The sequence below is a fragment of the Cryptomeria japonica genome, chromosome 3 (genome assembly GCF_030272615.1).
Source record: "Cryptomeria japonica chromosome 3, Sugi_1.0, whole genome shotgun sequence".
NCBI classification, from domain to species: domain Eukaryota; kingdom Viridiplantae; phylum Streptophyta; class Pinopsida; order Cupressales; family Cupressaceae; genus Cryptomeria; species Cryptomeria japonica.
Window position 1 is genome coordinate 302,286,087 of NC_081407.1, and position 15,867 is coordinate 302,301,953.

A 15,867-nucleotide genomic window follows, 5' to 3' on the forward strand; every position below is an offset into this window, starting at 1 on the left:
ACTATTGAACCATACTAAAGTGGGACCCAACTAGTGTAAATGATTTTCAATTTACATTCAATATGCAAGTTATATTCTATTATTTAATTTTATTATTTCCGTAATGTATATATCTAACTATCTTCTTGTTTGTGGCAGGTGAGAGGAGCATTTAATGTTTTTCTATGTCCTATCTCACGAATGCCACTCAATATAAGTATGTAACAAATGGGGCACGGTCAAGCAATGCCTTGATCGGTCATGACCGATCAAGACATTACTTGATCGTGCCTCTTTGTTTATACTAAACAAATGCATGTTCAACGTTAATGCCAATCGGTGGGAGTAGTATTACAACCGATGTCTATCGGTGTTGGCTGAATGCTAACAGCCGATAGTTATCGGTGTGTATGACCGATCAAGACATTACTTGATCGTGCCTCTTTGTTTATACTAAACAAATGCATGTTCAACGTTAATGCCAATCGGTGGGAGTAGTATTACAACCGATGTCTATCGGTGTTGGCTGAATGCTAACAGCCGATAGTTATCGGTGTGTTAGCCATAACAACCGGTAACTATCGGTGTAGACTAACACACCGATAACTATCGGTGATCTTCATTATATTGCCACCTGATATATCATATGCAATTCGATAATATATGCATCGCGATATATTATATGCAACCCAATAATATATGTTAATCGGTGTTTTCATTAATCATTTATTTAACATTATTTATGTTAATCGATATATATCTAAATACAAGATTTAATAGATCGATGAACATAACCAAAATACATAGTATGATTATCAATAGGTTGTTTATATGCAAATGTAGAATGGCTATTAAAGAGGAATTAATTGCTTGAAGGTTTTATCATAGTTTTCGATATGATAAATGATTGAATGAGAGACTTCATTTTATCTCTCATTCAATCATTTATCTTACCGAAGCTATCATGCGTTAACAACTAGGAGCCTTATGGAGACCCTTGCATTATTTTTGCATAATTTCGATATTAAGATTACATGGGTTTATTGATCTCTTGAGTACCACCATCTTGATAAGACAACTACCATGAGAACTAAGGAATGGTATTATGGATGTGTTGGATGATGGTATGGTTGTGTAGGAATCATGGTCAAGGCGAGGATAAACTTATGTTGTAAGACCTATGATATTTCAGACACTTATGGTATGGGAAATATTAGATGTAGTGTTAAGTGGAGAAGATATCAAAATTCCTATAAATATGGACCATTTGAGTAAATCCATTGCAATGAAAATAGTGAATTAAGTTCCTTAATGTCATTTTAACCTCCTTGTTTAGTAAAATAATAAGATATGCTTTATAATTTTGGAATATGGTATTGGATATTGGAGTAAAGGGTTTTATATGACTACAAGACATCAATTGACCCCTTAAGCATAAGAACTCTATATTGAACATATTATAAGAATTTTAAATGGAACTACTTTCCAATGGGTTGTGTGAACCAAAGATGTAAATATCGGCTTAAAATCGCCTAAATCGTGATATATCCCGATCCAAAACCCTAGCCGATTTAATCTCCATTTAAATTGGGCGCTATGTTTTTTTAAAAAATTGAGTGTTTTTTTCGGTTAAAATCGCGAAAAAATTGCGCAGAATACAGTAAAAATCGCAAGTGCGGAAATTATAAAGAGCCTTTATAATTTTTATGGAGGGCAAAGTCTGGTTTGTTTAGCGCGCGAGAGGGAGTCGTGACTGCCGAAGTATAGTTTGTTTAGCACGCGAGACAGAGTCGTGACGGCCGACGGGTTCCACAAGTGATGGTATCCAAATATATTGATGTTTCCTGTTCAAGTGTCTGCTACGAGTTGTGTTAGAAGTTAGAACTAAGATATTAATGTAAGTTATTGATAATAAATTTATAATATATTGATATTGATATTATAAGTTTATATAAAGGTCTTATATAAAGTTATAATATATTGAGATTGATATTTATTTGCAAGTCTTATATAATATATTGATATTTATTGATACTTTTTAGAATATTTTAAGAAATTATATATTTTCAAATGTTCGATAATTTTGCCGATTTATTGCCGATTTTTTCCTGATTTTTTCCCGATTCCTGATTTTTTAAAAATTTTCGGCCAAACGATTTATTGCCGATTAAGATATTTACATCTTTGGTGTGAACCAAGGTAACTTTGTGTTGAGTAATAAGCCTAGGTCTAAGTCAATGTGATAAACCAAGGGAACCTATGTGTAGGTGTCCTTGAGAGAGCTTGTAAGGAGAACTATGTGTGACTTTGACCCGTTTGGAAGTGGGAACATAGGCGGTCCTTGGGTGAAGGATGCTCATGTGACCTCAAGTTTGTAGGGTTAGGGTCTAGGGGGGATAACTCCAAGATTCAAGGTTGTTCCTAACTTGTCAACCTTTCTTCTTTAGATGGCTTCAGATGAGGCCAACTAGGCATTAGAAGATTATGAAAGAGTTAAGAAAGCCTTATAACTCGTATTTAACATATATTGTGATTTTTAATGACAAGTTGATAAAGTGAAAGGGTAGACCACCTCATAGTCAGTTTGATTATCTTAAGTGGAAGTCATCTTGTGTTGTGTCCAATTGAAATTTAATCTTAGACCTATAAGACTTTGTGTAAATACTCCTAGACTTGTCTTGATTATGATCTACTTGTTTTGAATTAGGAACCTCTCTTCCAGTTATAGTGCTAAGCTTAGTACAGGCACTAACTTTTAGGGCAACAGATGGAGTCGGGACCCTACAAGGGCATAGGTAGAGGATTGTATTCCTCTAGCACGTAGACTTGTCCTCTCTATCTGAGGTGATCACCGAAGGATAAATCCTATGGCCCACTTAAGATAAGCTTATCTTCTCAAGTTTGACAGTACTCAAGGAGCGTACTATGCCGGTAGATTGTCAACCATATCACCTAGTTAGCGGATGGATATCACCAGTTGCATGTAGGCCTTGGGGCCAGTTGCATGCCGGCAATGGATGTCCTTGTTGCTTAGCTGTCCAATGGATAGTAGGGAAGAGAATTTTTGATGAAGAATAGGTAGGTAATAATTGGATCAATCTCATTGTATAGTTTTGGGCATATGTTGATGTGGAAATGGATTACTTGGCTTTGTTAGGATGAGGATAAACACTCGACATAGTATGGGATACATCAAACCTTGTTCCCTCTTGCTCGTTGGTGTAAAAGACTGGACAAAAGAGTGTGTCCCACGGTGTAGTGCGCAGTGCACCGACATTTTTTTTAATTTTATCTAGGATGCACTATGGGCAAGTGGCAGCTAGTTGTTATGGAAATGTTAGATCCTCACTATGTAAATGCTAGTCACTAGGTATGTGATGCCCACTGAAGCTAGTCACTATATATGAGAGTTGTATATTGAAGCTAGTCCCTATAAATATGTGATGTATGCTAGAGCTAGTGACTTTGTATATGTGACGTAAGCCAGAGCTAGTCATCGTGTACGAGCTAGTCATTATGTGTTAATGGGAAGTGTGCTTGTAAATTTTGGAAGGGTATGACCCTCGATGTAATTGTGTATGTATGTACATTATTTGAACGCAATTAGATATTACTTTATTATTGTTGGGCTAATTTTTAATAAATAGTCCTGGTTTAAAGAGAGATCTAAGATCTCAGACGAGAGGAGAGAATGAACTCCCTCTAAACTTCAAGGGCGGACTACGAATCCTCTGACTTCCCTCGAAGGGATACATAGGCAAGGTCATTGGGAAATGAATCCTCAAGGCTTAGGTCTAGGTCTAATAAGGATCCTGACCTCAAGAGCTTACCACCTTTAAGTGCAAGCATATGTGGTGTTGTAGATTTGTCATCACTAAGGTGATTGAAGAAATTATGAAGTCAACACTTCTATGATAGAACAAGAAGCTTGGTTGATTAAGTTGGTACTTGGGAAATTTAAAAGAAAAAAATGTAGTGCTGGATGGGTGGATATTACATCCACTTCATATTTATTACTACCTGCTCCGAGTTTGGCGATTAAGTGTAGAGACTTATCTTGCTTGGACGGTATTTCTCTTAGGCATTTCTTGCTGGTCGACACTTCTTACCAGCACTCTTTGCTTGGATGGGACATTCTTTGGAGATTGATCATCTCTGTATCCTTGGCATGGGAAGAAGAATGGTGCTGCTTGCATATGCTGCCGTTGTGTTTATACTGGTGGTCGATTTGAGTTGATTTCCTTGACAAAGGCCTGACTAGGATAGAGTTTGGCATGAAGAACTATTGCTTCCTTGCTTCCTTGCTGATGTGGCCTCTTAATCTATGGTGTGGTATTCAGATTGTATGGTCATAGGAGCGTTTGGCATGGCGTGAGGAGTTTATAAGTAGTGTGGGCTTCTTTGTTGACTGTTATCATATTTGCTGGGAGTTTCCTCTATGGTGTAAGGATTGTCTCTTTAGACACGAGCCTTGTTCTTTGGTGTGGAAGCTTGTTTCTAGACGCCAGCCTGTTTTAGATGCGTGGGCACTTGGATAATGGAGATTGCTGGTTATCTGTGGATAATATAAATTCTGCACTGTGTTGAAGTTTAGGGGATGTACTTGGAGATTTTTATTTTCAGTATACTGCTGTAGATTCATGATCAGATTATCATTACACAAACTGAGTTGCAATTAAGTGCTTGCTTGAAACAATTGTATATTCAGTTAGGGTCACATGGTGAGTACGAGTCAGTATACTGATTGCTGCTGTGTATGACTGGATCAGATCTTCCTGTGCATTGTATAGTTAGACTTCCAATGTTTCTGAGGTTTCCGTGAAATTTGGAAGGCTGCAATATCCTGGACAGAATTGACATACATTTATAAAGGTCAGAGTTTTCTTGCATCTGGGTGTGTAAATTGTGTTCATTTTCTGCAGTATCATATACTCTATTCTGGTTGATCATTAGCATGTTAATGTCAATTAAATATTAATGATAAACACAACAAAACAGCAAAGAGTGAAACATGTAACTCTGAGAATACACAAATAGCAGATGATATACAAATCAGAATCTACTTTATGCATTTCCGTTTGATACGTTTCAAGGATCGTAGGCAAACTGTTTGTTAAAATAACGCAGTTGGAAAAGGGAGAAACTTTGGGGTGAAACCCGCAGGGGGTCTTACAACCTGTGGGGAATAGAAAATTGAAAAGAAAAGCTACCTATAGATGTGAGTAAAGCACTAGAATGGCAAGTGGAGATGATAAAGCCAGAGCTGTTATTGGTCTATCTCATATTTTGAGTTACATCATATAGATCTAGCAAAACCATCTAAAGAAATTTTAGAAAATTTGAACACATTGTTTGGGGATAAAGTGGTTAATGCTATTTTTATTAAAGCTTCGGCTTTTCAAGTTTAAGATGATTGACTGAGTTACTACGTCAAGCCATGTGAAAAATCTGAGGTCTCTTCTTCAACAACTAGCACAAGTCAATGCTACAGTGGAAGATGAGGATGCTAAAGCCATTTTGTTAAACAATTTATCTTCGGAATACAACAATGGCATCTTTACTCTTCATTTTTTTTCTTAAAGTCTAGAAGATAGGATTTCAGCTCTCCTAGTCGAAGATAAGAGAATTATTGAAAGGGCTACACAAGATAATCCTCAAATTGTTGTAGTGTTATACAAGTAGTAGAAGATTTGATAAAGACAAAATGCGGACAAAATGCTATGATTGCAAGAAATGATTCACATAGCTTGAAGCTATAGAAAACTAACAAGCTAATGTAGCCATTGTTGAAGATCCTTTGGATGCTAACAATGGTGGAGGAGTTGTGTTTTCGATTTTAAATAAGCATGCACTTTGAAGATAGGTAAGAAGAAGCCAATGTAGACAGAGCTCACAATGAAATGTTGCCTAGTTAGCTTGGGATTTTGTGGATCTTGGGAATCATACCCTTACAAGGGCTTTGAGACAACTTTGGTGGAGCTTTCTGAGTGTAGCTCAACATGAATTGTTGTCCAATGTTTCAAGAGGTCTATGATTTAGGAGTTTGGGGAGGTGGTAACCCAAGAACTTGGGAATTCATTTCATTTGACAACAAAAAAACTGTAACCCAAGAACTTGGGAGGTCAATATAATTGTAGTTTGAATCTAATAGAATATTTTTGTGTTTTATTTCATTTCACAACAAAAAAATTGATTGGAGGTGAATTCAAGGATGAGTTCTCGATTATGATCTAATTGCTCAGTTGGGTCACAAGGTAAGAGGAAGCACATAGTTTCAAACCATGGATGTTTTATATCATGTGTACTATATGTGATGGAAAAGAAAACTTTAATTGGTCATCATTAATGTGTGAATGTTTACATAAGCAATTAATAGGGTTTGAGAAGACTCATAATTTTAAGATGACATGATATATTGTATACCTCATAGCACATAGAGACACAATTGTTGGATTGAATATGATAGGTTCTTGCCAAGACACTTGTATACATTGAATTATTCCTTTCTTATCCACTAGGTATGGAAAATAGATGACTAGATGCATATACATATCTTGGAGAAAGAAAGGGCTGCAATTTCTAGTTGGGCAGATTGGTATCTTCGATTCCCCATTTTCACATATATTTGGGTGTTTGACTTTGTGTCTTCCAAAATGTTAAGAGTGATGAGATAATTTTATGGAATACCTTTGGCAAGTCACAAAAGTGCTTTCTCTTTTCAAAGGGAGACATAGGGTAGGGGTTGATTTCCCAAACCAGCTAGGAGTATACAAATGCAAGAGCACTATGGATTTTGAATTCATTAATAGTGTGATGGATAAGTTCAACTTTTAAGTACTGCAGACCTATTAATAAAATATCTAGGTTTTGCCTTATTCCAATGTTTTTGCCTTAAATAAATATCTTGTTGTGAGACATCCACATTGCTTTTTCCCTGCTTGTTTAGATCGTGGTGTTTACAACCCTTAAGTGGAAGCTTTGCATTCTTTCCATTTATGTTGGGGACAATGATGTCTGTTTTTTTATCACCTATCAAAGACAAATATGTGGAGGATCCGACCATTCTTGAAAATTTATATCACAAATGTAAGTTATTTTTTTTTCACAAATGAAATGATAACTAGGAACTAAGTGGGATTTTTAAATTAGCACTTCTTGGGTTTTCACTAGTTGACTATATGACATGTAATTTAAGAGATAAATTGTGTTTTAAACTATGTATTAATGAAGAGTTTCAACCATAGTTACGAAACTCAGATTAGGCTTGGACTTGGCAAGCATGACTCAGAATTGGACTAGGACTTGATGAAGACTCGACAAAATGAAAAAACCAAGAAATTTATATATTTTTAAGGATTTAAAACTTGTTTCATGCACCCTTTATTAAATAAACCTTAAAGACACATTAACATCATCAAATAGAAGCTAATTTGATCACATACACAACTTATACATCGATCACATAAGTATAAACACAAATTGTAGCTGAAGGAAATAGCAAGCTTCGATATACAAATATTGACAAATGTATATAGAACCTATGGAATATGAAATCCATGACATCAAAAGATCCAAACAAATATCAAAACAATAACTAGAAGTTCATGGCTTAGAGGAGCTTGCATCCTTCCTATGAAGGCATCTAAGGTAAGTCTTGGATGATGCAGCGGAAAATAATATGCTTTTAACTATGAATATGCAGAGATTTGCAATAAGGGATATGCATTATGTAGATTTTTATGATCATGACATTAGCCTATTACTTGTTTAGAATTATAGTTTGATGGAGGTAACACCAAAATGAGGTTGAGAGTAGCACCCCTCGCGAGGGTTTGAGGGTGAAAGAGAGAGAGGTCTAGATGTTGGGGGAGAGAGGAGAGTATAAGATAGAGAGAGGTAGAAAGAGGGGATAGAGGAAGAGTGATAGGGAGAGAGATAGGTCTAGAGTTTAGGGCAGATAAAGTTAGTGAGATAGAGTGAGAGAATGCTGATAGAAGCCTTCTAGTTATTGAAATTTGACAAAGTTTGAAAATTTATAAGATCTTCTAAAACCTAGAATCTACATTATAACTCGTAGAGATCTGAAACCACTCTCAAACATCTTGCCAATATATACATGAAATATATTATATCATATGAAAGGGTAAACACATATTGAACTGTGACTTATACTTCATGTTATATTTCATGCATACATTCTAATGAAGAGAATGAGACAGATTTGAAGACAGATTTTGAGTTTGGCAGAGCCCAAGTTACGAGACTTACCCACACTTAGTAAGTCTGGCGAGTTCGTCATACTCGATGAGTCTGTCCTAGATTCGTCCGAGTTTAAGTTTGAGCCCTTGGGACTCGCCATGTTTGCTCAACCCGCGACTCACTGAGTCTGGGCAAGTCTCGTTTCTATAATGCTACTTTGAACAATATCTTTAATGAGGTCTTTGATGTAATAATTAAACTTGAAGGGTCCTCAAAAAGGAAACAAAGGCAAAGATGAAGAAATTGAAGATATGAATGTCCTTGGTGATGAAGTCAAAGGAGAGTTCGTTAGTAATTTAAAAAAATCTTCTTTCATTTATTGGAAAATTATCCTCTTTGAATGGAATGTAATGGAAACTTTATTTCTAATTTGATTTAAACTATAGATTTCTATATGTAATGGTCTTTTGAATCACAACATTAGCCTGTTTTTAATGGGCCCAAAATAGACATCAATTTCCATGTTTTTAGATATGTTGATTTTTCTTGGTAAAATTGTTTCTTCATGGTAAGCTTTCAACATAAGTGATTCTATGATTTGATCATATATCATGAAGAAATTGAATCATCACATAAACTGGGCTTTTGTTGTTATATATGAAGGCTTCTCATGAAGGAGGAGGTACTGATGAAGAAGTGAAAGATGCAGTAGAGTCTTGGGAAGTGAGCAGAAGTGGGTGCACAACAGTAAGTAATAAATTTTTGATGTGTATATTTGAAATTTAATTTGCTTATGTTTTAAAAAGTTTTCCTCACTCATTATGTACATGCCTATAGATTTCCACGTGGATTCTTGGTTTATTAATTTGAAATTGTGTGCACTCTTTCAACACATTTTTGCAAAAACGTTTCATAATTCTTTGATTTCAAGCATTGAAATTTATATTTGTTGGTTTTGGTATACAATTTTAAACAATACTAATTTTTGAATTTTTATTCGAGGACAATGGTGCTTAAGAGTTATTAACTAAATTACTCCTCATCTAAACCTAGTGAAAAGTTTAGAAATTAAAAGTAATTTATTCTTTTCTCCTTAATTCAACTAGTATCTAATTTGGGGTTTATACATTTTTATTTTGAAAATATATTGCAGTTTTCCTATTGGTCCAATAATTTTTTGTGTGCGTATCTTCTTGCATGCTTCTTTTGATGTAATATGCATTGCAAGAGTTCAAAGTAAAATATGAATTACATAGGACTGATACTTGTTAAAATCCTCACTGAACCAATGAAACTTTCTGTCCTCCATATAACAAACCAACCTTTACCTCCTAGAATACAAAAAGTACCTTTGGGAGATATAGTCTTATTTTTTGCAGATGGGGTGGAAACTCACATTCATAAGATCAATTATAGACAGGAAAAGTAGAATAATCTCAAAATATATGTTATAAATGTAGGAGCCAATTGGCGACTCCTCAACATCCCAATAGCCCTGCAAGACCAAAATAACTTCCACGAGAAAAAATTGGCTAGAATAGCTTGCTTGATTATGAATGTAAGAATGGATATGGAAATGTACATGAGAGGCCTTGCTTATAAAGGCAAAGTGAGAATTAGGATTAGATAGGATGTTGACATGTGCCTTAATCGTATACAATGAGACAAATAAAGGGATAAATATTAATGACCTAGGTAACTAGAAGTAGTAGTCAAAAGATGAGATAAGATCATGTGATAACTAATCATTCTTTTAAAAGGATACCTAGGACCTAAGTAAACTTAAGTCATGTGAATAAGTCCCCCACTAGGAACTAGCAAAAACCCTAGGTAGAAGACCCTATTCACACCAACAATGAAAAGAGAAAACATTGTATCTATAAACTTAAGTCATGTGAATAAGTCCCCCACTAGGAACTAGCAAAAACCCTAGGTAGAAGACCCTATTCACACCAACAACAAAAAGAGAAAACATTGTATCTATCATTGATAATGATTAAATGGACGAGATGTGGAAGTACTTTTTGCACAATGGATTAAATGAGCAACACAAGTAACAAGAGAAGACATACTTGGCACCTAGAGAAAATGAACTTGAAGCATAGGATGCTATTGAGAAAAACAATTATGTGGATAGGACGATGTCGAGATTCACTTGTTATTGAAATTTTTGTGATGTACTTGACTGATTTCTATGGAACATTACATAAGGATTGGATCACTTCTTCAAGAGTAAAGGAATATTGTTGGGAAATGAAAACTGATTTCACATCAATTGAGATAAAAAAGTTGAGCAAGCGAATAACTAAACAAGATATTTTTACTGCTTGGAACAAGCTAATTTTTTTCTCCATGTGCGACAAACCATATGCTTTTGGTACCCAATAATTTCTTTTTTCATTTTATAGTGAATGGCACTTACTTTAGTTACCCAATGAAAGCATGTTCTTCACAAGATCTAAAGAAAGTTGAGAGATCCATTAGTAGGTGCCATGGTGTGAGCTTGGATAAAAGTCAAGGCAAAGCTGAAGTGTGTAAAAGAGGATAAAATGATACATTTGTTCTATATGGGGAACAAGGCTAGTGAGCCACCAAATGTCAACAATGGACAATTGTTGGCAGTAGAAGATAGGACAATTGAATTGATAGGCAAAGGAAACAATCCAAAATTGGGTTAGTTGCTCATGATGAGATAGGTACAATTGAAGCTACAAAAGAAGGATTGAGAACTAGTGCAGTTGTAACATGATAGTGGATTGTGGTACATTGACAATTTGATGTTAGAAGAGATGGTGGAGAAATTGAGGTTGAAGAGATTTATTTACCCAAATTGTTCTAGTAACAAAGAGGACATCACATCTTAGTGAAAGAGTAGTGTGTGGCAAGCTTCAACATTAGTGCCTACCAAGATGACCTCATCTGCAATATCATGCTCATGAATGTCTATTGTATAGATTTGGGAAGGCCATACCAATTTGATAGGTTGGCAATGCATGATGGTTAGACAAACACCTATAGCCTAGTTAACAATTGTAAATGGTTCGTGTTCAATCCTATGAAGAATCCAAAGTAAGAGCATAAAGTCAATCTTTGGGTGTTGCTATTTTCAAAAGAGATCTTGAGTGAGTAGGAAAGGAGGGGGTGGAGATTATAGTTGTTGAGTGTGCCATGGAGGAATGGGTGATATGGTAGGACTATGTGTGGCAAGCAACTATAGTCAAATTATAATGCCTTGTTTGAAGGACCAAGGCAAAACTTGATGGAACGACTTTTTTTTTTAAACACAACAACCAAAACATCAAAGACATGACATAACATGTCTTGCTTGCAGTACAACGTGAACATAAGTGTCATGTGGAACACAACGACACAAATGCAATACCAACAAAAACAACCTCACCTTGCATATGCAAGGCGGCACAAATGGAAGATTTAATAATTGTTGGACAATCCACCACAATGAACCTATGAGAGAGGGAATACCACCCAATGATGATCAACCACAGACCCATGATTGTGTTCTCTTGCAACCCCACACTAGGATAGGATAAGTGAAACATCGTCCTCCAATTCACACCCAACACACACTTGCAACAAGCTTAGAGGCTAACACCAACAATGGAATGCCCAGGAGCCAACACTGCTTGACTAGACAACCACTTTGTCAATTTTTAAGACAAGTAGGACGAGGGTACTGTTGTGACCTAATCACACATCACCCCATCTCAGATAGGGACCCCCTTAACTTTTAGCCCCTTTCGGTCGTTTAGTCTTGCTTTTTGTGGGTTTTGGTGGTAGTCTCGTCAGTTTCTCCGCCTTGCGGATGTTCGAGGGTCATTTGGAGTTAATCTGCTTCTCTGTCGAGCGAATTCTATGAAGTCTAGGGCCTGTTTTGTCCCTTTTTAGGGTTTCTGCCTTTTGTCCTAGATTTTAGGGGTTTATGTGAGGGTTTTGGAAAAACTGAACATACAACTAGAACCAGGACCCTTCAAGGGACCTACCAATAAAATTTGAGCCAAAACGGAGCAACTTTCTATTTTTAGAAAGTTCCTATTTTTAAGGGATTTTTTTGAGTCCCAGAATGTCTTCATTTTGCCAAAAATCAAACTTACTATTTTTAGTAATTTCTATTTTTAGTAAGTTTCTATTTTTAGTAAGTCATCCTGCGTTCCGTTTTAGGCTCTAACTCTGACATTTTGGAAAGTTTCTATTTTGGGAAATTCTATTTGTGACACGATTAGGCTAGCAGACAACGAAGAATCAACATGCACAATTAGGCTAGCAGACAACGAAGAATCAACATGCACAATCACTTCTAAATTTGGAAAGTTGAAAGCAAACAGGTAGGGGTCTAAAATGGCTAAGTGTGAGAATCATCCCTGAAGTGGAAGGCACAAAATTGTTCCAAGTTTGGAAAATCCACCTTCAAAGTCCCAAAGTGGCATCTCAGCACAGACAGTGGTCAAAACTTGGCTAAGTATGGGAATCTGTTCAAGAATGGAAAGCTTGAAAAATTATCTAAGTCTGGAAATTCACATCAATCCACCAATGTCATCTTGATCCGAAAAATGGCCTGAAATTTCACTAAGTCTGAAAATATAGGAAATATAACATCCTGACAATATATATGAAATATAACTTAAAAGTATAAGAAAGGAAAAAGATTAAAGACATATTGAAGATGCCACTTATACTTAAATGTTATATTTCATATATATATTTTGACGAAGAGCCTGGAACTTATGAAAAGCATCAAAATCCTCCATGCATGAAGAATTCCGCCCAAGGAAATGATTGGGCGCTAGATGAGGTAGGTCAGGAAATGTTTAGAAATTGATGAATCCTCCACAGTGGTGAAATTCCGCCCAATTGTGGACTTGGGCGCTAAAAAGAAGGTCTGAAGGATTCACAAAAAAGTTGTGAATTCCTCCACATAGTCAAAATTCCGCCCTTGCACCAAGGAAGGCGCTAAAATGGAGGTGTGAAGGAAGAATAAAAAACGATAGTGAATGCCTCCCTTATCCAAATTTGCACCAAGAGAGGATGGTAGGTGCTAAACTGGGGGGGTCATGGAAGAAGGAAGAGATGGATGAATTCCATAACACAGTCAAATTTGCGCCTAAGGATGATGGAAAGCGCCAAACTCACATGGAGGTGGAAGGAAGGAGAATTTGATGAAATCCTTCCTCTAGTCAAATTTGCGCCCAAAACTCAAGGAAGGCGCCAAGATGGAAGTATGGCGGAAGGAAGAGAAAGGATGATTTCCTTCCCTCAAATGAAATGCCACCTAGGAATGATGGAAAGCACCAAAATAGCTAAGTCAAGGAGAATCATTGAAGATGATGAGTCCCGCCATGGATGCCACGCCTAAGTTTGAAAAGTCCAAAAAATTTGTCTAAGGCACGAAGAACCAGAGGTCAAGGAAGAATGAGAAGTTAAAATTCCCCTCGGGCAAATTTTTGAATTTGCCATTTTTAGACACCGAATCTTGCCGGAATGGGGAAAGTTTTATAGAATTGGAATCGTGGTGGAATTCTCCATCCAATCAACCTGGCTCCTAAATTGTAGGAGTATCCCTAAAAAATAGGGATGTTGGAAAGAGACATGAAATTCCTTCAAAAACGGAAGACAACAAGTTAGAATGGAATCAAGCAAATCCTGAGAAAATCCTTCGATTTCCCTCCAAATTTGGAAAGATTGAAAATCAACGAGTTGGCGAAGAGAATCTTCCAAGTATGACGCATGACTTGGTGCATTTAAGGAAATTTCTAAATTCAAACTCACTCGTATGGGAAGTTTCTTCTGCATGGCATAGTAATTGGGGAAAGTATGACGCGTCATGAATGCAATTGCTAATTTAATGCCTCTTAAGAATTCTATATAAGTTTGGAAAGGGATTTCATTTCTCACGTGCAAGATTCAAGAAAGAAGAAGTGGAGAAGTGAAGAGTGGTCATACTTAGTCTCTGTTTTCATCATTTTCAAGGTGCTTCCAGGATGGCGAAATCAAGCAAGGCAGCTACTCTCTCCAGGCAGACATTGATCAAGGCAGAAATGAAAGGTTTCCTTCCCCATTCCTGGCTGAATTCAAGATGGGAAGAAATCAGCGATACTAATTTAGGCACGTTCAATTTGGCTGCATTCAAGATCAGAATGTTCGGGACAGCAGGGCACAGTCCATCACCAACAGCTGTCAAAATTGTCAAAAGTGGAATTGTTGCGGCAGCTGGTTTTCCTCTTGCTATTCAGTGCCCGGACTTGGTCCAAGAATGTGCAACACATTATAATTTGGAGCGAAAGACAATCTCAACGCTTGATGGCAAGCTGCTGGCAACAATGACTGCAGAGTCAATTGGTGAGGCTTTCGGAATTCCTTCGCACTATTCCATGACATACAAGACCAGCAGCGGAGCTCAGGCAGTATATGAAGCAGGGCCTGCCAGGTGTGCTGATTTGATTAACAAGTAGTGGTTGTTGAAGCCTAGGGTGCACGCCTCCAAGATGCCAAAAACTCTCACCATCTTTGAGTTCAAGCAGGAGTATGTGGACCTGATAAAAATGCTAAGTAGAGTAATGGGGTGTCCACATTCTGTGAACTTTGAGGCCTGGATGTTCTTCTACAGAGGCGAGATTATGAATTCAAATGTGTTGATCGACTGGGCCATATTGATTAGTCGCTACTTGCATGAGCAGTTGAAAAACTTAAAAGAAAAAAGGTCCCAGTCCTTTTTCATGAGCTCCTACCCGTTCTATATGCTTGTGTGAAGAGGATGATTCGATGGGCTGCCAGCAAGAGGAATCATGGGTTGCGGACCAGCTCAGCTGAAAGTACATGAGTGTTATCCCTAGCTGCATCTTCACAATGTCAATTCCTACAGGTTGGCGAATGACACCTTCACCATGTACTTGACACGGTTGATGCAAAAGAAGTTGCACGTAAGGGTGTCACCGCAAGCGAATGCCTTGGTCCAGAAGTATGGAGCTGCGTTCTTACAATTTCCTAAATTCACCTACATCAGGATGCAAGGATTCTCATTCCAGTCATACAAGTTTGCAAGATATCCATCAGACAAGCTTGTATTGCTGGAGCTCATGAGACAGTTAACCGCCTATGATCAGTTGCAGAAGAAGAAGAAAAAGCAATCAATTGAATTTCTAGTTGTCTTGGGCGACTTCATGGAAATATGCCCAGGCTTGGAAGCCGCTGAAAGTGCAGCAGGGGAATTGGCTTTCTATCGTCTGCCATTTTATACATCCAGAGCCCAATATGATCCTTACTGCCAAATCAGAAAGGTCTTTGGCGTCAAATTCATACACAAGTTTCACTTAGAAGATTATTAGGCAGATGCCGAGGATGACCTTGAGGTTCGGAAGAGAATGCATTCCAGATTGCCCCTCGACACCATCAGGATAAGTGAAATTTATCAGGTGCCAGATTAGGTGAAGGAAGATGCAGATTTGATACACAACCCGAATTCGAGAAAGTAAAGGATCAGCCTATTCCATTGCTAGATTGGTCAGAGCCCGAGATGGATGATTTGAGTATCTTAGCTAGACTGGTGCTGAAATTCAACAAGCACTGGATTGATAGGCAAGTAAGGAGGTTGGCAGAAGGGAATGTTCATCTAACATATCAGCTAATGGGAAGGCTTCATAGGGACACCATCGACCAAGAAGTCAAAGGCAAGAA

At 37.1% G+C, this 15,867-nt stretch overlaps 1 protein-coding gene across 16 annotated transcripts in view; it reads left to right on the forward strand.

Annotated features, from left to right (window-relative positions):
• LOC131034292 (nucleolin 2) overlaps positions 1–15,867 on the forward strand; it is a 158,855-nt gene that overhangs the window by 98,728 nt on the left and 44,260 nt on the right. For all 16 annotated transcript variants that reach the window (XM_059218251.1, XM_059218241.1, XM_059218245.1 and 13 more), the window contains one exon: positions 8,842–8,925. In XM_059218251.1, coding sequence (XP_059074234.1) covers positions 8,842–8,925 — 84 coding nt within the window. The remainder of the gene's footprint in view (positions 1–8,841; positions 8,926–15,867) is intronic.